The sequence below is a fragment of the Malaclemys terrapin genome, chromosome 5, assembly GCF_027887155.1.
Source record: "Malaclemys terrapin pileata isolate rMalTer1 chromosome 5, rMalTer1.hap1, whole genome shotgun sequence".
Lineage (NCBI taxonomy): Eukaryota > Metazoa > Chordata > Testudines > Emydidae > Malaclemys > Malaclemys terrapin.
The window spans coordinates 70,815,243-70,837,781 of NC_071509.1; the positions used below are offsets into that span (position 1 = coordinate 70,815,243).

General features: G+C 42.9%; 1 protein-coding gene across 1 annotated transcript in view; it reads right to left on the minus strand.

Moving 5' to 3' along the window:
* Positions 1-22,539, minus strand: part of GALNTL6 (polypeptide N-acetylgalactosaminyltransferase like 6) — a 911,072-nt gene that overhangs the window by 239,417 nt on the left and 649,116 nt on the right. Inside the window, exon 8 of the mRNA XM_054028868.1 lies at positions 2,460-2,480. Within this exon, the coding sequence (XP_053884843.1) occupies positions 2,460-2,480 (21 nt within the window). The remainder of the gene's footprint in view (positions 1-2,459; positions 2,481-22,539) is intronic.

Genomic DNA, 22,539 nt, shown 5'->3' on the forward strand with positions numbered 1-22,539 from the left:
GTTTAGTCAGAGTGAAAGTAAAATAAAAGACTTAGCGATACAGGGGTCCGACTCCAGGCCCCCGGAGGGGCGGGGCCTCGGGCGGAAGGGGCGGGGCTGCGGGGGGGTCAGCCTCCCTCAGCCGGCCCTTCTATGCTGACTAGCCTGTGCCATCTGGTGCTCCGGTGGCGATTTAAAGGGCCCAGGGCGTTTGCCCCCTTCTTCCCCCATCAGCGGCCGCCCCAAGCAAAAAAAAAAAAAAAAAAAAACCTGCGGCGCGGCTGGAGCCAGGGTGTGGGGGGAGAGGGAGGGAGCGGGCGGGAGAGAGACAGAAGGGGGGCGTCCAGGGCTTCAGCGGGGCGCTGCCACGTGGCTCCTCCCACTGCGCTGCCTGCCGGGAGGGCTCCGCACCTGCTGGGCTTGCTGCAGGGCGCTCCCATCCTCCACGCTACTGCCCCTTACCGGGAGGCTGGAGCGGAACAACAACAACAACAACAAAAAGCGGCTGTGCCGCCCTAGGATTGGTCGGAATGCCGCCTCCTACAAGCTGCCGCTCCAAGCACCAGCTTCTTCGGCTGGTGCCTGGAGCCGGCCCTGTCAGCGGCCCTGCCAGTAGGGTCCCTACGAGAAGGGGTGCTGACAAGGGAGAAGGGAAAAAGGGGCAGCAACGTTAAAGCGCTGCCGCTGCAGCACATTAACGGCAGCTGCATATGGGCCGGTATCAGTAGCCACTTTGTACCGGCCCACTTTCACCTCTGGGTTTAGTTAAGGCGGGCTGCATTTATGAAGCCTGAATTAGAGAAATCCCACATCAAGCAAATTGGATTGCGGGTGGGTGGGAAGAAGCTAGTATTTGTCCAATAGTAAGGTTGAGAAATCAAGCTCTCAAAATCAGGAAATTCCAAAAATTAATGTTTAAAGGTGCAGCCTTATCTTTTTCCTCTTTTGCATTTCCCTTAATATAAGCTCCTGTTGTAATACCGTATGGTACTTGTCAGATAATTCTAGGCCAAAGCTCGCATCGGTGCAGGTAGACACAATCCCACTGGCTCCATTTTAAATATCAGACTGCAAGCTCCTTGGGGTAAGGATCTGTCTTTGTATGCGTTTGCACAGCACTTACTGCCACGGTGACCAGATCCGGATTGAGGCCTCTATCTAAATTATTTTGTGTTTGGGATCTTGAATATGGCAATAAAACAAAGCAATCCCAAACAATATTTTTAAAGAGTTAGAATGAAAAAGATATTGCATAATATATTTAAACTTTTTTGTAAATAAAAGGAACAGCATATGGAATTACAATTTATGTGCCAAAGTGTATAGTCTCCTCCTAATATGTACACACAAAGTATTTTAACTCCCGTTAGTAATCACAGAAGAGCAAATTATGGACCCTATTTAAGTCTAATAGGATTTTAAAAGTATTAAACTAGTGTGATAGACCCAGACCAGTTGGGAACACCAGAGTAGCAGAAGGGAGATATACTGGTCACTGGATAAGTAGTTTTCTGTTCGCTGAGTGACTAGAGCAGGGGCTGCTCCAGGCTAATAGACCACCTGACTCCAATTAACCTGCTAAGAGTCAGGTGAGGCAGTTAAGCACCTGACTCTAAGGCCTGGTCTACACTACGAGTTTAGGTCAACTTTAGCAGTGTTAAATCGAATTAAGCCTGGACACGTTCACACGATGAAGCCCTTTCTTTCGCCTTAAAGGGCCCTTTAAACCAGTTTCTTTACTCCACCTCCGACGAGGGGATTAGTGATAAAATCGGCCTTAGTGGGTCGGAATTGGGGTAGTGTGGACGGAATTCGATGTTATTGGCCTCCGGGAGCTATCCCACAGTGCTTCATTGTGACCACTCTGGACAGCACTCTCAACTCAGATGCACTGACCAGGTAGACAGGAAAAGGCCCGCGAACGTTTGAATTTCATTTCCTGTTTGCTCATCGTGGAGAGCACAGGTGACCACGCAGAGCTCATCAGCACAGGTAACCGTGATGGAGTCCCAGGATCGCAAAAGAGCTCCATCATGGACCGAACGGGAGGTACGGGATCTGCTTGCCATATGGGGAGATGAATCAGTGCTAGCTGAACTCCAAAGCAGTAAACGAAATGGCAAAATATTAGAAAAGGTCTCAAAGGCCATGAAGGACAGAGGCCATAACAGGGAGCACAGCAGTGCCGCGTGAAAATTAAGGAGCTACGGCAAGCCTACCACAAAGCCAGAGAAGCAAACGGAAGGTCCGGGGCAGAGCCACAAACTTGCAGCTTCTATGCGGAGCTGCATGCCATTCTAGGGGGTGCAGCCACCACAACCCCAACCGTGTGCTATGACTACCTCACTGGAGAAACACACAGGGAAGCGGGTTCGGGGTTCGAGGAAGATGAGGATGGAGATAATGTAGATAGCTCACAGCAGCAAGGAAGCGGAGAAACCGGTTTCCCTAACAGCCAGGATATGTTTATCACCCTGGACCTGGAACCAGTAACCCCCGAACTCACCCAAGGCGTGCTCCCAGACCCTGAGGGCACACAGGGGACCTCTGGTGAGTGTACCTTTGTAAATATTACACATGGTTTAAAAGCAAGCGTGTTTAATGATTAATGATTAATTTGCCCTGGCAATCGCGGCTAGTACAGCTACTGGAAAAGTCTGTTAACGTGTATGGGGATGGAGCGGAAATCCTCCAGGGACATCTCCAGAAAGCTCTCCTTCATGTACTCCCAAAGCCTTTGCAAAAGGTTTCTGCGGAGGGCTGCCTTATCCCGTCCGCCATGGTAGGACACTTTACCATGCCAGGCCAGTAGCACGTAGTCTGGAATCATTGCATAACAAAGCATGGCAGCGTATGGTCCCGGTGTTTGCTGGCACGCAGACAACATCCATTCCTTATCTCTCTTTGTTATCCTCAGGAGCGTGATATCATTCACAGTCACCTGGTTGAAATGGGGCGATTTTATTAAGGGGACATTCAGAGGTGCCCGTTCCTGCTCTGCTGAACAGAAATGTTCCCCGCTGTTAGCCATGCGGTGAGGGGAGGGGTGAAGTGATCATCCCAGAGAATTGGGTGTGGGGGGTGAGTGAGGGGGGTTAGTTGGGTTTGTGCTGCATGTTAACCCGGAAACCGCAGCCCCTCCTTTTACATTGCAAACCCATTTTAAATGGCCAACCCAATTCATGCTTGATATGGGAAATGAGGGCGCTGCTGTTTGAAACCATTCCCACATGTTAAGAAGGTTTAAAAAGCCAAAAGACTGTGGCTTACCATGACTGCCTGCAAGCCGAAATCTGTTGCCTGGCACTGCGTGAGTGAGCTCTCACACCAAACCGGCAGGCCCTCACTATAAGAGGAAAAATGCGACCTTGTAACGAAAGCACGTGCTGTGTAATGTGAACAGCAAAATTTAACGTGAAAGAGTGTACCCATTGTTCTCTAAAATGTGTCTTTTTTAACCACCTCTCCCTTCTCCTCCACCAGCTGCAAATGTTTCTCCTTCACAGAGGCTAGTGAAGATTAGAAAGAGAAAATGGAGGACGCGGGACGATATGTTCACGGAGATCCAGATGTCCTCCCACGCTGACAGAGCACAGTAGAATGCGTGGAGGCAGTCAGTGTCAGACTACAGAAAAGCACAATATGAATGAGAGGAGAGGTGGTGGGCTGAATCGCGGTATGAACAGAGCAAGTTGCGGGCTGAAGATGATAGGTGGCGTCAGCCTGCAGACAGAAGGCAAGAGTCGATGCTCCGGCTGCTGGAGCATCAAACTGATATGCTCCAGCGTATGGCTGAGCTGCAGGAAAGGCAGCAGGAGCAGAGACCGCCGCTACAGCCCCTGTGTAACCAACAGTCCTCCTCCCCAAGTTCCATTGCCTCCTCACCCAGACGCCCAAGAACACGGTGCGGGGGCCTCCAGCCACCTAGTCACTCCACCCCAGATGATTGCCCGAGCATCGGAAGGCTGGCCTTCAATAAGTGTTAAAGTTTTAAAGTTTTAAACTGCAGTGTGTCTTTTTCCTTCCCTCCTCCCATACCCATCCCGGGCTACCTTGGCAATTATCCCCCTAGTTGTGTGATGAATTAATAAAGAATGCATGAATGTGAAGTAACAATGACTTTATTGCCTCTGCAAGTGGTGCTCGAAGTGGGGAGAGGAGGGTGTTGTGGTTGGTTTACAGGGAAGTAGAGTGAACCGGGTGGAGGGGGGGGGGCGGAGGGTTCATCAAGGAGAAACAAACAGAAGTTTCACACCGTAGCCTGGCCAGTCACAAAACTCGTTTTCAAAGCTTCTCTGATGCGCACCGCGCCCTGCTGTGCTCCTCTAACCGCCCTGGTGTCTGGCTGCGCGTAATCAGCGGCCAGGCGATTTGCCTCAACCTCCCACCCTGCCATAAATGTCTCCCCCTTACTCTCACAGATATTGTGGAGCGCACAGCAAGCAGCAATAACAATGGGCATATTCTTTTCGCTGAGGTCTGAGCGAGTCAGTAAGCTGCGCCAGCGCGCTTTTAAACATCCAAATGCACATTCCACCACCATTCGGCACTTGCTCAGCCTGTAGTTGAACAGGTCCTGACTCCTGTCCAGGCTGCCTGTGTATGGCTTCATAAGCCATGGCATTAAGGGGTAGGCTGGGTCCCCAAGGATCACGATAGGTATTTCAACATCCCCAACGGTTACTTTCTGGTCCGGGAAGAAAGTCCCTTCCTCCAGCTTTCGAAACAGAGCAGAGTTCCTGAAGACGCGAGCATCATGTACCTTTCCCGGCCATCCCACGTTGATGTTGGTGAAACGTCCCTTGTGATCCACCAGGTGCAGCAGCATTGAAAAGTACCCCTTGCGGTTTATGTATTAAGTGGCTTGGTGCTCCGGTGCCAAGATAGGGTTATGGGTTCCGTCTATGGCCCCACCACAGTTTGGGAATCCCATTGCAGCAAAGCCATCCACTATGGCCTGCACGTTTCCCAGAGTCACTACCCTTGATATCACCAGGTCTTTCATTGCCTTGGCAACTTGGATCACAGCAGCCCCCACAGTAGATTTGCCCAATCCAAATTGATTCCCAACTGACTGGTAGCTGTCTGGCATTGCAAGCTTCCACAGGGCTATTGCCACTCGCTTCTCAACTGTGAGGGCTGCTCTCATCCTGGTATTCTGGCGCTTCAGGGCAGGGGAAAGCAAGTCACAAAGTTCCATTAAAGTGCCCTTACGCATGCGAAAGTTTTGCAGCCACTGGGAATCGTCCCACACCTGCAGCACGATGCGGTCCCACCAGTCTGTGCTTGTTTCGTGGGCCCAGAATCGGCGTTCCACGGCATGAACCTGCCCCAGTATCGCCATGATTTCCACATTGCTGGGTCCTGTGCCTTGTGAGAGGTCTATGTCCATGTCAATTTCCTCATCACTCTCGTCGCCGCGCTGCAATCGCCTCCTCGTCTGGTCCTGGTTTTGCTTTGGCATGTCCTGGCTCTGCATATACTCCAGGACAATGCGCGTGGTGTTCATAGTGTTCATAATTGCCGCGGTGATCTGAGCGGGCTCCATGATCCCAGTGCTAGCTATGGCGCCTGGTCTGAAAAAAGGCGCGAAACTAGTATCTGACGGACCAGGGGAAGGAGGGAGGTAGGGGCGAGTGACGACATGGCGTACAGGTACAGGGAATTAAAATCAAGAAAGGTGGCTGTGCATCAGCGAGAAACACAAACAACTGTCACACAGAATGCCCCCCACCAAAGATTGAACTCAAAACCCTGGGTTTAGCAGGCCGTTGATTTCACGGAGGGAGGAGGAAGCTAATGAATACAGAACAAATCTATTTTTTACATCTTAAGCTGGCAGCCGACGGTGCAGCATGACTGATAGCCACTGCAGTACGATGACGACAGATACCAGTCATAATATACCATCTTCTAACAAAAGGCAAGGGGCTGCTGCTGTGTAGCAATGCAGCCCCAGGTCTGCCAGCACCCAGATCGCCCTCGGCCTCTTCTGAGTGCTTAGCAGAAAATACTGGGCGATTGGCAGAAAATAGCATACTACGACTGATAGCCATCATCATCAAGACAGTTTGATAGGACTGAGCATGTCTGCCCAGGTGCCTATGAGTGACAGCCACTGCAGTACGATCACGATGGATACAAGTCAGAATATACCATCTTCTACCAAAAGGCAAGGGGCTGGTGCAATGCAGCCCTACGGCTGCCAGCCCCACGGCTACCAGTCATGCTGCACCGTCTACCGCCAAAAGGCAGTTAGCTGCTGCTGCTGTGTAGCAATGCAGTACCATGTCTGCCGGCACTCAGATGACATATGGTGACGGTGAGCTGATCTGAGCGGGCTCCATGCTTGCCGTGTTATGTTGTCTGCACAGGTAACCCAGGTAAAAAGGCGCGAATCTATTGTCTGCCGGTGCTCTGATGGAGGGAGAGGGGCCTGACGACATGTACCCAGAACCCCCCGCGACACTGTTTTGCATCATTCAGGCATTGGGATCTCAACCCAGAATTCCAATGGGCGGCGGAGACTGCGGGAACTGTGGGATAGCTACCCATAGTGCAATGCTCCGGAGGTTGATGCTAGCCTCGGTCCTGTGGATGCAGTCCGCCGACTAGAGCACTTAGAGCATTTTATGTGGGGACACACACAATCGGCTGTATACAACCGATTTCTATAAAACCGTCTTCTATAAATTCGACCTAATTTCGTAGTGTAGACATACCCTAATTAAGGCCCCTCTGATGCTATAAAAGGGCTCACTCCAGTCAAGCCAGGGGGAGCTAGAGGAGAGGAAGTGAGTGTGAGGAGCTGGGAGCAAGAAGCACAAGGAGCTGAGAGTGAGAGGGTGTGCTGCTGGAGGACTGAGGAGCACAAGCGTTGTTAGATATCAGGAGGAAGGTCCAGTGGTGAGGACAAAGAAGGTGTTGGGACGAGGTCATGGGGAAGTAGCCCAGGGAGTTGTAGCTGTCATGCAGCTGTTACAGGAGGCACTATAGACAGCTGCAGTCCACAGGGCCCTGGGCTGGAACCCGGAGTAGAGGGTGGGCCCAGGTTCCCCCCATACCTCCCAACTCCTGATCAAACACAGGAGGAATTGACCTGGACTATAGCTTCTACCAGAGGGGAAGGTCTCTGGACTGTTTCCTGACCCACAGGGTGGATCTGTGAAGCGAGCAAATTCGCCAATAAGCGCAGGACCCACCAAGGTAGAGGAGGAACTTTGTCACACTAGAGAAATGGCTTTAAAGGGGTAATGTCCGTTTAACTTAAACTATAGCTGCCAGTACCACTAGAATTGCTCACTCTCTCTATATTGTCACATATAGACAAATAAATTTAATATTTGTTTTAACGTAATCTTATCATATGCTATAATATAAACATAGCCAATTCTAATTTAAAGAAACTAGAGTTTGTCACAATACCACCTGCTTTAGTAAGAAGGCAATTGATGTATCTTGAAAATATATCCATTAAAGCCAAGTGTACAGTACCTGAAATCACCCAAAATTTTCAAGATTATGTTAAAACAAGTAGTTTCTTTATAGAACATTGTTGGCACATTTTTGATTTCTTCATCCATTGTCAGGAATTCCCCACTACAAGAGACTATCTGTTCCAGGTTTCTTCCAGAGCTCTCTAAAGTAAGATTATACTGCAGCAAATGGAAAATATGGCATATATTTTTAGTGCAATGAGCATGGAATTATTTTAAGTAAACAACTCATAAACATCTTTAAGACAGATTAAGCAATGATCAAATTACTTTCAGCATGTTTCTTGAATCAAATGAAAACAAATTAAACCAAATGGAAGATAGAGAAGGTAAGTAATAATAGTAGTAATGCAGGGAGAAAGGATGCTCCGGAATAGTACTATTCTGGGACTTGGGAAACCTGGGTTCAATTTCCACAAACTTCCTGTATAACCTCAGACATGCCATTTACTTTCTCTGTGCTCCAATGCTCTATCTACAAAATAGGGATAGAAGTACTTCCCTCCCTCATAGGGGTGTGTGAGGATAAATACATTAAATACTGCTCAAATATTACAGTATTGGGTGTGTGTGTCACAAAAGTACTTAACGTAGATAGAGTGAAATGTACTGTCCTACCTGTAGAAGAGTATCTCAGGATTTTCTATAGTCAAAGTGCCTGTCACCATCTAAGTGCTTACCAAGTAAATGGAATCTGCCTAAGAATGCCCTTAATGGACTAAGCTGAATGTCCTACTCTTCTCCCTCCTTCTCTGGTTATAGGCAGCTCTGCTTGGTGGGTGGGGGTGTTATTCCTATTATGATACAAAAGCTTTATCAATGAGGAAGGTATTGCAGCATGCTTTAAACTTCTTCAGAATAAGAAACACTGATCAGACTAAGTTTTTTGTGGAAGCTTGTTTCAAGGCCAATCATAAACCAAGAATGTCTTATCTCTATCTCTCACATGGTTCATCCTTGGCCTGGTGAGCTGCATTTGTCCCTGAAGATATCAATTATATGGCAGGGTTATGGATGGAGAAGCAGTTGCTGATGTAGCTGAGCCTAGTCCTACTGATGTCTTTGAAGATCATCATCATTTTTCTGGATGGAATGTTGACAGCAGGATAGATTTTGCATGCAGTGAAGGGGTGGAGTTGTTGGGGAGGGGGAGTGTGACTGTGAGTGTATGTGTGCACCTTTAAGAAACAGCCATTTAGCCAAGAGTAGTCTACCTCACAGGAGTCTTTCAAGATTTATTGCTTGTAAAACAATTTGAGTCCCAAGAATGAACAGAGCTAAATGCAAACACATTTATTACCATTAAAATAAATAAGGATGTGATCCTAGAAAGTCACTGAGTTTTTTACCTAAATAAGGTCTTGCAAGATTAATTAAAAATATTAAGGCTGATTTCTGTTAACCCAAAACACTGAATATTAATAGGATTCCTCCAAACCTAGTTCCATGTAGCCTGCCAAGTGAATACTTCCAAATTGAATGGAACTATTTGTTTAAAACTATTTGTCAATATTTTATTCTAACAGCTGGATGGTTCATTCCCGAACAAGGTAGTGTAGCCTCTCTCTGTATTCCACATGGCAAAAATAACTATTATTTAATGGTACTAGTAGGCCATTGGTTATTCCTGAAGCATTTCTCAAGGATTAGTAAAATACAATATGATTAATAATCTACATTAACACAAGTATAGAGATAGCAAGTATTTATGTTAGTGAGAGAATCATATCAGAGGCTGCACTGTAGCGATTTGGTATAATGTAATTTCTGGAATTGAATGAAAAGAAATCAAGTTACAGTAAAGACAAGTGAATAGGGATGTGTGCAGAACCGAAGCAGTGTCAAGTCCAAGTAATGTCTCCTGCTAGCAAATCCATTAGTTTCATAACTAGAGCCCATGAGGATGCATATTAATATGGTGGTGGGAACATTAATTATGCGTGGCAATATTTATATAGCTAATATACTCATTTATATCACCAAACAACAACGTTCTGTTAGCTATTCATTTTGACTTAAGGCTAAAAGAAAAAGCTTTAGCAAAATAATATGCTTCAGAAAATCAGTTAGACATCACGGAATTTTGTGAAACTATCAGAAAGAGCTGACTCAGCTTCAGAACTGTAGGTTGCTTCATAACTGCAAAAGTTTTGCAGCCCTCTTTTCTTATAATGAACACCACCTCATTAACCAAATAACAAATACAGCCTAATTACAGGCACAGGCTTACATTATGAACTTCTCTGAGTCAGTTAATTGAAAACTTAATCTTCTGCGGGATGATCTTCCTTTACAAAGCCGATATGAGGAGGCATTTCACATGGTTTTATTATCTGAATCTTTTGTATCACCAGGGTAATTCAAAATTATCCTTCTTAGTTCATCAAATTACTTCTCTTTTATGAGTTAATATTTATTGAGGAAAACGAAACAAAAACAGTCTAAGAGTCAAATCCTGAGGAGTTACTGAGGGCTCTACTCTATAACCTCTTCTCATGGTGAACAGCAATTACTTGCACCAACAGTCCCATTGAAGTCCACTGGACAACAGGCCTAAGTGATACTTGACATCAGTAAGGGTTCTAGAATTGGACATTCAGTTTTCATTCAGACCTTACTGGGACACATTTCCAGGTGTATGGCACAAGTGTATAGCCCGATGTGAAAAAAATGGTTACTTCTGCTCTCTCCTGAAATAATTTTGTCTATTCATTTCAAGTAGAATCACACCCTTAGGGGTGTGCAGAGAAATTTAACTTTGACCCATTTGGGGGGGCATGTTCTGTGCCCCCACCCCAGCCCCGGAGGAGCTCTCTCTTCCCTTCCCCACACCCTGAGCAGGAGCTCACTCTTCCTTTCCCCGCCTCACAGGGACTGGAGGAGTTCTGTGCCCCGACTATTATTGGGAGGGCCCGTGCCCCTGCTTGCCATTCCTTGCACACGCCCCTGCACACACACCCTGATTTTCATGGAAGGCTTTATAAACCATGTGAGCCAAGCTGAAACTAAGAAGCTGAAGGCTTGGGAGACTACCAGCAGAAAGAGAATAGCTCTGAAGTGTTGGCATTAGTATGTACTTTTTTATCTCCTTAAATAGGAAATAAAAATTGTTGTTGACGCAGAAAAAAATAAAATGCAGCTGTGGGTAATGGTCAATTCCTAAATATGAAACCCATTCATATTCCCTGCATACCCCCTTTCTCCGTCAGCAGACAGCTGCTGGTCTTTGTGGTACAGCTGGAGGAAAGGGAATATTTTGATAAAAACATCCCCAGTGATTAAAAAAAGTTACAAAGGACAAGCATCTGTCCCTTCCTCCCTCCAATGTTTGTACCTACACGTATCCATGTTTTGAAGTGAAAGGCTTTTTCTCTTATCACCCTCTCATACTAGCCAGTCCCTGAAGACAGATAGGTATCATACAGGTCTTGCAACCTGTTTTATAGCTTCCGGAAAAGGAATAATATGTGCATTGATGGAAGACTTTAAAGCAGGAACAAGAAGAGAGAAAGATGGTGGAACATGACAACAATTCATGTCAAAGCCCAATCATCCTCCACTGAAGAGAGAGAGAAGCACAAACAACAGAAACAGAATATAGGCCACTCTATCTGATACTGAAGGCTCTTCTATGTATAGACTCTTTGTTAATTAGGAAAAATCTCATGATTTGCAGGGAGTACTAACATGGGATGAGATATAGTTAGAAGCTTTTAAGCACTTAACTCTCCAATCTATAGAAGCAGATTTTAAATTAGCTACTTCAAAACAAAATTCTGTGCATTAGTGAGGCTAAAAGAGGCAGGGGACTTATTTTTCTTCAGTGGGAATCACTTTCTAAAGCACTTTGCTAATCTTGACTTTAAAACATCATTACATCCTAGCCTATTTGTATTTAATTTTATTACATATTACTTGATTTCAGGCTTTCTGAAGTGACTCAACACTCAATGCATCAGATGTTGAGTCTTCATTTTAATTCTAATAAGTGGCTTTTGTTTGTAGCATTACATATATATAAACAATCTTTAAAATGCAAGTTCAAAATTGTACTTAATGGGCTAAGCTCTGTGCTGAATATTCTGGCCCATTGAACTCTAGGCAGAATTTGTCTCAATGACTAACAGTCTAATTCCTGGATTCTGAGCTCTCTGGGGCAGCAATCATCTTTGTGTTGTTTGCCTGTATAATGCCTAGTACAAAGGAATCCTGATCTCTGACTGAGGTTCTTCGGTGCTATTGGTACAGAATTAATAAATAACAGTCATTGCTAACAACTCTAAACAGTTATTTGTTGATATAACCCTCTCTTTGGTAACGGATCAAAAGCAGTCGAAAAGAGCTTGAGACAAGCTCTTGAAAACAAAATGCTTTTCTTGTTTTAAAAAAATTGTACTTTGGAAAAGAAATGGCACCGATCATTTTTATATTAATTCTCATGGCAAACTATGTGAACTTTCACAGCATGTATTTCTGATTTAGAGCTGTACAAATATTCTGGAAATTCTATATCTGCTTATTCAAAAAGTGTTGTGCTCATTCTGATCTCTTATCTGTCTGTACATTCAGTAATTGCTTGATGGTGCTCAAGGCAGATACTGCATACTTTCCACAATGTGCACCATGCACCACTGCATTACACACCATTTATGATCTTATTAGCTTCTATAGAAGCTATTATTTCTCTCATTTGTAAGAATAGTACTGAATTTTCCCAAGCAGAAACAAGTCTTGTAGCTCTTCATTTGCATTTCAGAGGCCTCATTTCTAGGCATTTACTGTACGTAAGTAAACAGAGATTTTAAATATTAAAAATACATTTGGTATTACATGACTGAAAACTTAAACACCTACAGTCCCCCATTACAGAATCTTTGAGTGTGAAATTAAAAAGTAAATTATAATATTCTGTCAGAATGAAGTTTGTCCAACACTGTCTTTGTTAAACTGTAAAGAACCTTATTTAAAAATGCAATCTTAAAAAGAAACACACTATGTACGTACTAAATTTCCCCTTCCTGTCCTTGTCCAAATAAATTAGATAAAAGTATGATTTCATCAGGTAAAATGTAAATCAAAGCAATTTTTTAATTAATAAAGAGGCAGCAACTAGAGGTGGTCAGAAATTTTCTGACAGAAAATGGCCTGTGAGAAAAATCAAACTTTTCCATGGGAAGATTCAAGATTGCCCCCCCCCCCCCCCCCAAAAAAAAAATCATTTTGAAATGACGGCTGGCTTGCAGGGACAAAGCAGAATTGAGGAGAGCCTTCTCGATGGGCAGCCAGGAAGCTGTAGCCAGGCGGGGGGAAAGCAGAGAAGCTGAGGCCTCTCCAGCAGCTGGGCGGTTGCGGGTGGGAGAGGTGGGAGGGTGCTGAATATTTAGATCTCTGGCAGCCTGCCTGGAAGCCTCTTGTTAATTTTGCTTTCTGCTTGCAGGGAGAAAGTGAAATTGACAAGCGCCTTCCAGGTGGGCAGCAGGGAAACTGAAAACATCAGTTTCAGTTCTCCGGAAATATAGTTTATTTGAAAATCCATTCCCATAAAAAAAATTCACATTTTTGACTTTTTGTCTCAATTTGGGACCAAAAAAAAAAAAAAGTGTACAAAATTGCATTTCCTACCCCCGGGAATGAATTTCAATTTTCTAGCCAGCTCCAACAGGAACATGTTCTTTACATCAAGTTAGTGTGTTGGGAGTTTATATTAAAGGATCCATATTCCCTCTTCCCTCATGTTTCCATAAATGTTAACATCTGACTTAGTCTAAACACAAGTCAATTCAGAATACGGTATGCTGAATTCATTCTACAATGCCTTCATCTCAGAATATATTTGGAATGTTAGATCACTAGGTATTTGAAAACCCAAACACAGACATATATAATCAACACATAGATTAATTGGTGCTCTGTAAAAACCTTAGATACAAAGTAAGAGTTGAGAATGGATCTTAACTTAAAGAGGAATACATTACAACTTAAGGTATTAAAACAGACACTTAAGGTCATACATGTCAATGCAAGCCATCTACATGGACTGAGGACAATATAGCTCTTTATTCACAAACATTCATTCCATTTTTAATTTTTTAAAAATTTGCTTTGACAGTGTTTGTGTTCCGTGTGTGAAGATATCCTAGCAAATAAGTATACTGGCAGGATGCCCGCCAAAGCAGTGAATTTGAACTGAATGTTTTCTATTAATATTCCAAAACATCAAGTTCAAACTCATAATCATAAGTATTTACATTGGAAATCTTATTCTAAGAGTTACCGTATATTTGCCTAATCAGGAAATAAAAAGTATACCATGTGACCTATGTCTCTATTCAAAACAACTTGAACATTGAATTTGGAATATTGACTACTCAAAGCAATACTCATATAAAGCAGTTTGTGAACAATTTTCAAGGGCAAAATTTGTTGGCATAAAGCATTCATGAAATAATTTTGAATAGTGAACAAATGATACAACTCAATCATCAGTGAAAAGGAGTTTATGCTAAATTTTCCAAATACACTGTTTGCAGCCAATTGTTTGTTCAGTTCTTTATTTCCCTATACATTATTTTAATTTAGGGTGGTTTTTTTTTTTTTTTGCATTTAGATTTAATTTTCCTGGTTCTGTAGTGTAATAATAAAAAGGAAAAAATAAGGAACTTTCCAATAATGTATACCTTTAAGCAGTATGTACTGTAAATTCTGTAAAAAAAACAAAACAAAACAAAAAACAAAAATGAAACAAACAAACAAACAAAAACAAAACAAAAAAAGCCAGTATGGTCTTCCATGTATAACCGTACACAAAACCATTCCACAAAAAGTTATTACTTGTTGAGATAGATCATAAAGCCTTTTAGTCATTACATTGAATTGTCTGTATCTCGAAATATATTCTAGCAGTACACTGTGCTGAAGCCTCAGAATGTGCCCAGTAGTGAAAACCTTGCTCTGTCAAAACTCCATTTGAGTTCATAGAAAAAGGAGAGCATGACTTGACCCAACACAAATAACAAAATACACATTAAAACATTACAAAAAGGTGGGGAGGGGCACACTGAGCCTTCAGTATACATTGCTGAAGGCTTGAGGCTGATGCACTTGCCCAAAAAGCTGCACTGTCATCTTAATCCAAACTTTCTGTATTGCAGAATAGAGCCCAACGTTGCAGAAATCTTCTTGCACACTCAGGTAAATGTTTTAAGCTGTTTTTGTTCAGATTTCTGGGAGGTGCTGCTGACCTTTGTAATTTTGCAGGAGAAAAATGAATCTTGATCTCTCAGACTCATGAAACAATAAGAACAAGACCATTTCTTGGTTATTTCAATGATACACTGTCAAAAACAAGGCTTATGAGTTTGAGGAATGTGCATTCATGCAGAATAGGGAAAAGGCCACATTTGCATTAAAATTAAAATTTTAATTGTTTTTTTTTATTGATGCTTGGTGGATCTGTAAAGAGCCATATTTAAGTAGAATGAAATTTCACAAATAATGTAGCTGTGTAAACAGTTTTAGTAATTACACACTGCTCCATCTCTCAGTAACATAAAGAAGAAAAGAAAGTGAGACTAGATTCATTTTAGAAACCCTGGAGAGTTCATCGTATCACGAAGGCCAAAGAAACTTATGTACCAAAATCTGTGCAAGGTAGGTTTGGTAGAGGTAAATAATCATAATCCATGTCATCAGTGTTTAAAAGGAAATAGGGAAACTGGCTTTCTTAGGGCAATCTACAGAAACTAATTGGTTTAGCATCTGGAGTATTGCTGTCCACCCAATTAATATTTGTTTTTTAAACAAAGGTGAAAAAAAATTCTGCAGTCACAACATATTCTCAGTGTTCTTATTTTCTACAATCATAGAGTTACTATACTTTTTTTTTTTTTTTTTTGGAACATCGGTCACTCTTCATGTTGGCCATGGAGGACCCCACAGGCATTCAAGGTATGTTTACCTTATTTGTCTTATCAGACAGAAGGTCAAGAGTTGATCATGCTCTGTAATTACCTATATGAGGAGATGATTTCTCCTCCACAATCAAGCAAAGGCATAACAGAACCTAAAGGCTAGAATTTGAAGCTAAACAAATTCTGTCAGTTTGAAAGTTTAACAGTGAGGGTAATTAATTATTAGAACAACTTACTTAAGCATATGGTGGATTCTCCATCAGTTGGAGTGTTTACATCAGATTGAATGCCAAGATTGGATTTTAAAATATATGCTCTAGCTCAACCATAAATTATGGGCTAAATGCAGGAATTACTAGGTGAAATGCTATGTTAAGGTCTGTGCTATGCAGGTCAGACTAAAATAGAACAATGATCCTTTCTTGTCTTAAAATCTATGAATAATTCATTATCCAAAGTTTAACCACTCTGGCCCAACAGACCCCCCACTTTCCTCTCTCTTGCTCTCACTAACATAGGATTGGGCTCACTGGGAGTCATGCTATACCATGTCCATGGAAGATGATGAGCTCTGAGGATGCCAAGTGAACTCCACAACAGACATGGGAGCTTTTAATCCAACCAATTTAAAGGAAGACAAAATGACAACCACTCCCCAAGATGCCTAAAGTTCATCCCACCCACTACAATAAAATGAATAAATAAAAAAATGATATATTTAAAAAACAAAGCAATGGCTCCTTCTGATACTTGGAGACAGCAATAGGAAAAAAAAAGGTCTCTGATACCACAAAGTCTTGTTCAATCTATTACAGAGGGGAAGTTGCATTAAGTCACTACACTTCTTGTAGCTTTCTGAAACTTGGAGCCACCCAATGTGAAGAAAAGCAAATTTCCGTGACCTGACCATTGTTAGGGGGCTTATTCCTTCACCCTCTCACTTCCCTGGTCCTTCTCGCATGAACAGAGAGCAACAATACCCAACGTCCAAAGACGCAAACGATTTGATGTTTATTGGGGTGAACTTCCAGCAAGCATGATTCCAGTTTCCTTCCTCAGTGTCCCCCTTCCCATCTCTGACACCACAGAGCCATCCCAGTTCCCATTACCCCCTTAGCAAAACATGATTCCAATTTCCCCACCCCCATTCCCTGTTCCCATTCCCCCCCTTACTTCCTGATTGACTGCAGACAATATAGTAAAACTTGAGTTCTGCTTAGCTATACCTTAACCAATCATTTTACTGAAATGTAACTAATCAATCCTAACATACTGTAACATGGTTATTTAACCAATATATTCCACCACCTTAATTAGTTTACATCCAGCAAAATTAATTATACAGCAGACAGAAACAATTACAGAACCAGCCAGAGACCATGCAAATAAACATACAAAACAATACAGAAGCGAGGATTTCACATCCCAGCTATTGATAAGTGAGTTCTTGCCAGACAGGATGCTATTAAACTAAGTTTCCTTTTACATCTTCTAGGTTCTTTCCTTTCTCTGGAGGTGATAGGAATATCAGGACAGGATTGTATTCCTAACAGCCCAATAGCACCTTATTTCCATGTGACTAGTTTGGAATGTGAGGATGTGACCGTTCACTTCTCAGCTTATGGTTGCCTCTGCTGCTTAGCCAAAGGCCTTACTTAGCCTAAGAACAAAGCCTCAGATTGTCCCTTACACATACAGAGAGTGATTTTGATTCTCTCTTTTATACCTCTATAACTAGCTAAGTAATAAGAATACATGTAAATTCTTAAAGTATAGGCCTTTACAGACAGGCCTGAATATCTATATCCTAACAACCATTCTGAAGATCCTAGAATACTCAAGGAGCTAATAGAGGAGGTATCTGAGCCTCTAGCTATTATCTTTGGAAAGTCATGGGAGATGGGAGAGATTCCAGAAGACTGGAAAAGGGCAAATATAGTGCCCATCTATAAAAAGGGAAATAAAAACAACCCAGGTAACTACAGACCAGTTAGTTTAACTTCTGTGCCAGGGAAGATAATGGAGCAAGTAATTAAGGAAATCGTCTGCCAACACTTGGAAGGTGGTAAGGTGATAGGGAATAGCCAGCATGGATTTGTGAAGAACAAATCATGTCAAACCAATCTGATAGCTTTCTTTGATAGGATAACGAGCCTTGTGGATAAGGGTGAAGCGGTGGATGTGGTATACCTAGACTTTAGTAAGGCATTTGATACGGTCTCGCATGATATTCTTATCGATAAACTAGGCAAATACAAATTAGATGGGGCTACTATAAGGTGGGTGCATAACTGGCTGGATAATCGTACTCAGAGAGTTGTTATTAATGGTTCCCAATCCTGCTGGAAAGGCGTAACGAGTGGGGTACCGCAGGGGTCTGTTTTGGGACCGGCTCTGTTCAATATCTTCATCAACGACTTAGATATTGGCATAGAAAGTACGCTTATTAAGTTTGCGGATGATACCAAACTGGGAGGGATTGCAACTACTTTGGAGGACAGGGTCATAATTCAAAATGATCTGGACAAATTGGAGAAATGGTCTGAGTTAAACAGGATGAAATTTAACAAAGACAAATGCAAAGTGCTCCACTTAGGAAGGAAAAATCAATTTCACACATACAGAATGGGAAAAGACTGTCTAGGAAGGAGTACGGCAGAAAGGGATCTAGGGGTTATAGTGGACCACAAGCTAAATATGAGTCAACAGTGTGATGCTGTTGCAAAAAAAGCAAACATGATTCTGGGATGCATTAACAGGTGTGTTGTGAGCAAGACACGAGAAGTCATTCCTCCGCTCTACTCTGCTCTGGTTAGGCCTCAGCTGGAGTATTGTGTCCAGTTCTGGGCGCCGCATTTTAAAAAAGATGTGGAGAAACTGGAAAGGGTCCAAAGAAGAGCAACAAGAATGATTAAAGGTCTTGAGAACATGACCTATGAAGGAAGGCTGAAAGAATTGGGTTTGTTTAGTTTGGAAAAGAGAAGACTGAGAGGGGACATGATAGCAGTTTTCAGGTATATAAAAGGGTGTCATAAGGAGGAGGGAGAGAACTTGTTCACCTTAGCCTCTAAGGATAGAACCAGAAACAATGGGTTTAAACTGCAGCAAGGGAGGTCTAGATTGGACATTAGGAAAAAGTTCCTAACTGTCAGGGTGGTTAAACACTGGAACAAATTGCCTAGGGAGGTTGTGGAATCTCCGTCTCTGGAGATATTTAAGAGTAGGTTAGATAAATGTCTATTAGGGATGGTCTAGGCAGTATTTGGTCCTGCCATGCGGGCAGGGGACTGGACTCGATGACCTCTCGAGGTCCCTTCCAGTCCTAGAATCTATGAATCTATGAATCTATAAGATATAGTGGGCGGTTGGACGGGAAAGGCCACAGATATCACTTACCACATACAATCAACCCTCAGTCATTGCACTTCCTCTCAAACAATACAGAAGATTTTAACAGTGCTTATTGTACAAATTCCTTTACTTATTTGTGTAAATAACATGTGCCAAATTCTGCTTTCACTTACATGGGTTCAACCCCACTGACATCAATAGGAGTTACACCTGTGTAACACAGATATATGGCCACTTATCTCTAAATAATTAAGAGCCAGATGATGCCTTTAAAGGCATAGATAGCTTCACTGGGGGTTGTGCTGGGCAGGGCACAATGCCTCCTTAAGATTATGGTGCACAGGAAAAAGGACAACTAGCATGAGCCCTTATGAAGGTGTAGTGTATACTCATCACTTCAGCCAAACAGGTTTGCTGACACAGCTGGGAAGGGAGTGGGGCCATCGCCTCACTTCCGTCCCTTCTTTAGGGAGTCCCATGAGGTGCAGATAAGAAACAGTCAGTAAGAAGAAGAGAACACAACGACTGCAATAGGGCCTGACTCATGCAGAGGAAGACTGGGGGGTGCCCCCTCTGTTGTTATTACTGATGTCCCAATCAAGGATCGGGCTCCACTGCACTAAGCACTCTACACCAGTGCTTCTCAAAGTCGGGCCGCCGCTTGTTCAGGGAAAGCCCCTGGTGGTCCGGGCCGGTTTGTTTACCTGCCGCCTCAGCAGCTTCGGCTGATCACAGCCCCCACTGGCCATGGTTCGCCGCTCAAGGCCAATGGGGGCTGCGGGAAGGGCGGCCAGCACGTCCCTCGGCCCGTGCCGCTTCCCACAGCCCCCATTGGCCTGGAGCGGTGAACTGCGGCCAGTGGAAGCCATGATCGGCCGAACCTGCGGACGCGGCAGGTAAACAAACCGGCCCAGACCGCCAGGGGCTTTCCCTGAACAAGCGGCGGCCCGACTTTGAGAAGCACTGATCTACACCACATATAATGAAAAGATGATCTCTGCCCCAAAGAACTTACAATCTAAGCATAAAACAAGAGCCAATAGGTGGATACAACAAACAGATGGGAAGAGCACAAGGGACTATTACACCAACTTCCCAACCACCACCAGCAAGTGCTTTGTAGGCATCACAACACGGGTGGGTTTCAAGGAGAGATTTAAAGGAATATCAGTTTAATGGCAAGATACCTAGTGCTCACTCACTATGGAGAATAATTATTAAATTCCATACCATGACTTGATGGGATATGTTATCAAGTGCACAGCTGTGAAAACATAGATCAGAACAAATGAGCAACTTACTCAGAAAACAGAAGACTCTCCCTATTTAGTGTGGAACAGCTGACAAATCAGTTGCTTTTCTATTCACTCTGGAGATTCCTCCTTTTTGTTTTCCTTCATACTGCTGAACTCCTTTCAATTCCTAGAGTGTAGCAGACCCACTTTCACTTCATGGACAAGCAGCCTTCTCTGAGATAGATGCCAGCTCTGCCCCCATTAAATCAGTCAGCAGGAGGTACCCATAAAGCAGATGGTTGTCACCTTCCTCCTCAGAGTTCAACCACACCCCGTCTGTGATATAGAGCTCCTGGACACTACCCCGCTGGCAGATGAAAGCACCTTACCTTTATACTTTCATGTTATTAATTACCTTCCTAGATTAGCAATGAAGATGTGTTTAATTAGCACATATAAGTGGGGACTACTTCAAGAGTAAAACCTTTGAGGGTTGATGCATTAGACAGTCTAATGGTGGAAAGTAAAGCTTAATGAAGCACAGTTAATCATAAGGGAATATTAATATTATCAGAGAATAACAAATAGAATGTAATATTAAGAATGAGTCTAATTACTTACACTTTTGCATTTTGAATATTAAAATTGTCAGGAAATCAATCCACGCTCCTTCTTCCTAGCATAAACATAGGATTTCCTTCTTTCATTCATATTTAATTTATTTATTTATTATTCCTTCCTTCTTCCTCCCTCATCCTCCTTTTTAAAAAAGGTCAGCAGACCTAATTAACTATGTTGTATTTATTTTCTAAATATAAGATTCTCTGCATCTTGTTCATGGCCACACTTTATACACCTTCTCTCACAATTTCATTACATTTGTCATTTTTATCATGTCATTTTATTCTCCACCCGCCAATCTGCCACAGCATACTCTCTCTAAAGGTCTAAATATAAACACGGAATATTCCTAATTCCTCCTGTGCCCCACCCTCAATCACATTTTGTTCAACTGTATGCTCATATAAGACTCTTTTGTAGTTTTCTGGCAGCACACCTTGTTTCTAAGACTCATACTTTCAAATCAAGATTTTTATTCCTCATATGACATTTACAAAAAAGTGTCCTTCACCATTTGTTTGGCAGTCAGATGCATTAATTATAATTTACTATCTACAGCCTTATTTTTACATTCTTAACGGTGTAAAATATAAATGCAAACTAAGTGACAAACACAGCTAAGCAAACAGCAGGGAACGTTCTCTGATAGTTATAATTTCTCTTATTAGCACTAAGATGTTAATGATTAGTTCATTTAATTCATCCAGCCAGTGATCTCAAGAACTAAGTCTTCTGGTTTCTAGTTTCAAATACTAATTTAAATGTAGTTAACTAAGGTTAGAAGCAGTATGGATGACTGGTAGGATTGGTAGTGCGGTACACAGACAGCTACAGCTAAGTCAAGGCCTGGAGGGATGTTGCAGAACACAAATTAACCCATCACAGAACTGAGGGGCTGCAATGTTTAATAGTAATTAAATGCTTGATTCTGTGAGCTACTGAGTACTCTGTAGGGTTGGGCTCTAAGAGTCTGAAGGCAAGTTAGAAAAAACAACTGCTTTTTAGGCGTTTAACTGAACTTCATGGAACTCAATCCTCCAAACTCTCCAGCAAGCAATCAAGTGACAACATATTCAAATAATGCCATATGAAGTTATAATTATTCCGTCTCACAAAACCACAAACTTTCTTTGAGCTCAGACATTGCAAGAATTACAAAGTAAAGACTTCACATAACTATTCTCACTTAATGCCAGAACAAAAAGCAGTTTTGACCTGGTAAAAAATCCATGTATCAAGAGCAAATATTGGGGTCAAAAACAACAAACCTGCATAGTTGTGATACCAGTTTCATCAGGAATATAGAATATAAGCTCTTTAGGGCATTAACTGTCCACACTACATGCTTGTACAGTACTTAGCAACTGATCCTCAACTGGGTCAAAGTAATGCTATCCAGGTTGCAAAGTCAAGCATTTAAAAGTTAAGAAACACTACTAAATTATAGTTTAATTCTGCTGCTTTGTGCATCCAACCTGTGCACTGAGTGAGACAGAGATCCTATGGAAATAATCATAATCCTAGCTTTTTTTAAGGTTAAAAGGTAAAAAAAACAATTCTATGTCTACAACCGCAGTGAATATCATATCATCTGCAGAGTGTGGACTCTGAGCCTTACGCACTGTAGCACAGACTGCTACCACTTGGGTTACTGGCAGCATGAGAAGGCTGTTATCAGTGATGGGGACGGGAGGAGGATAGGGGGATAGAGAGAATGGGCTTTTGGCACCATGTGCTGGGTCAGGATGAGTCCAACCTGACTCTCTTTCTTTCCCATCCTGGGAGGTGAGGGTCTCTTGTCCCTATGGGCTACTGGGTCCATGTGCTGAGTCCGGGTGGTTTATGAGTGCAGCCTGGCTCAGTTCTTTCCCCCATCACCCTGGGGAGAGGTGCCCCTGGGAAGGAGAGGGGAGGATACAAACCTGGGGCCTTATGCTTTGGAGGGGG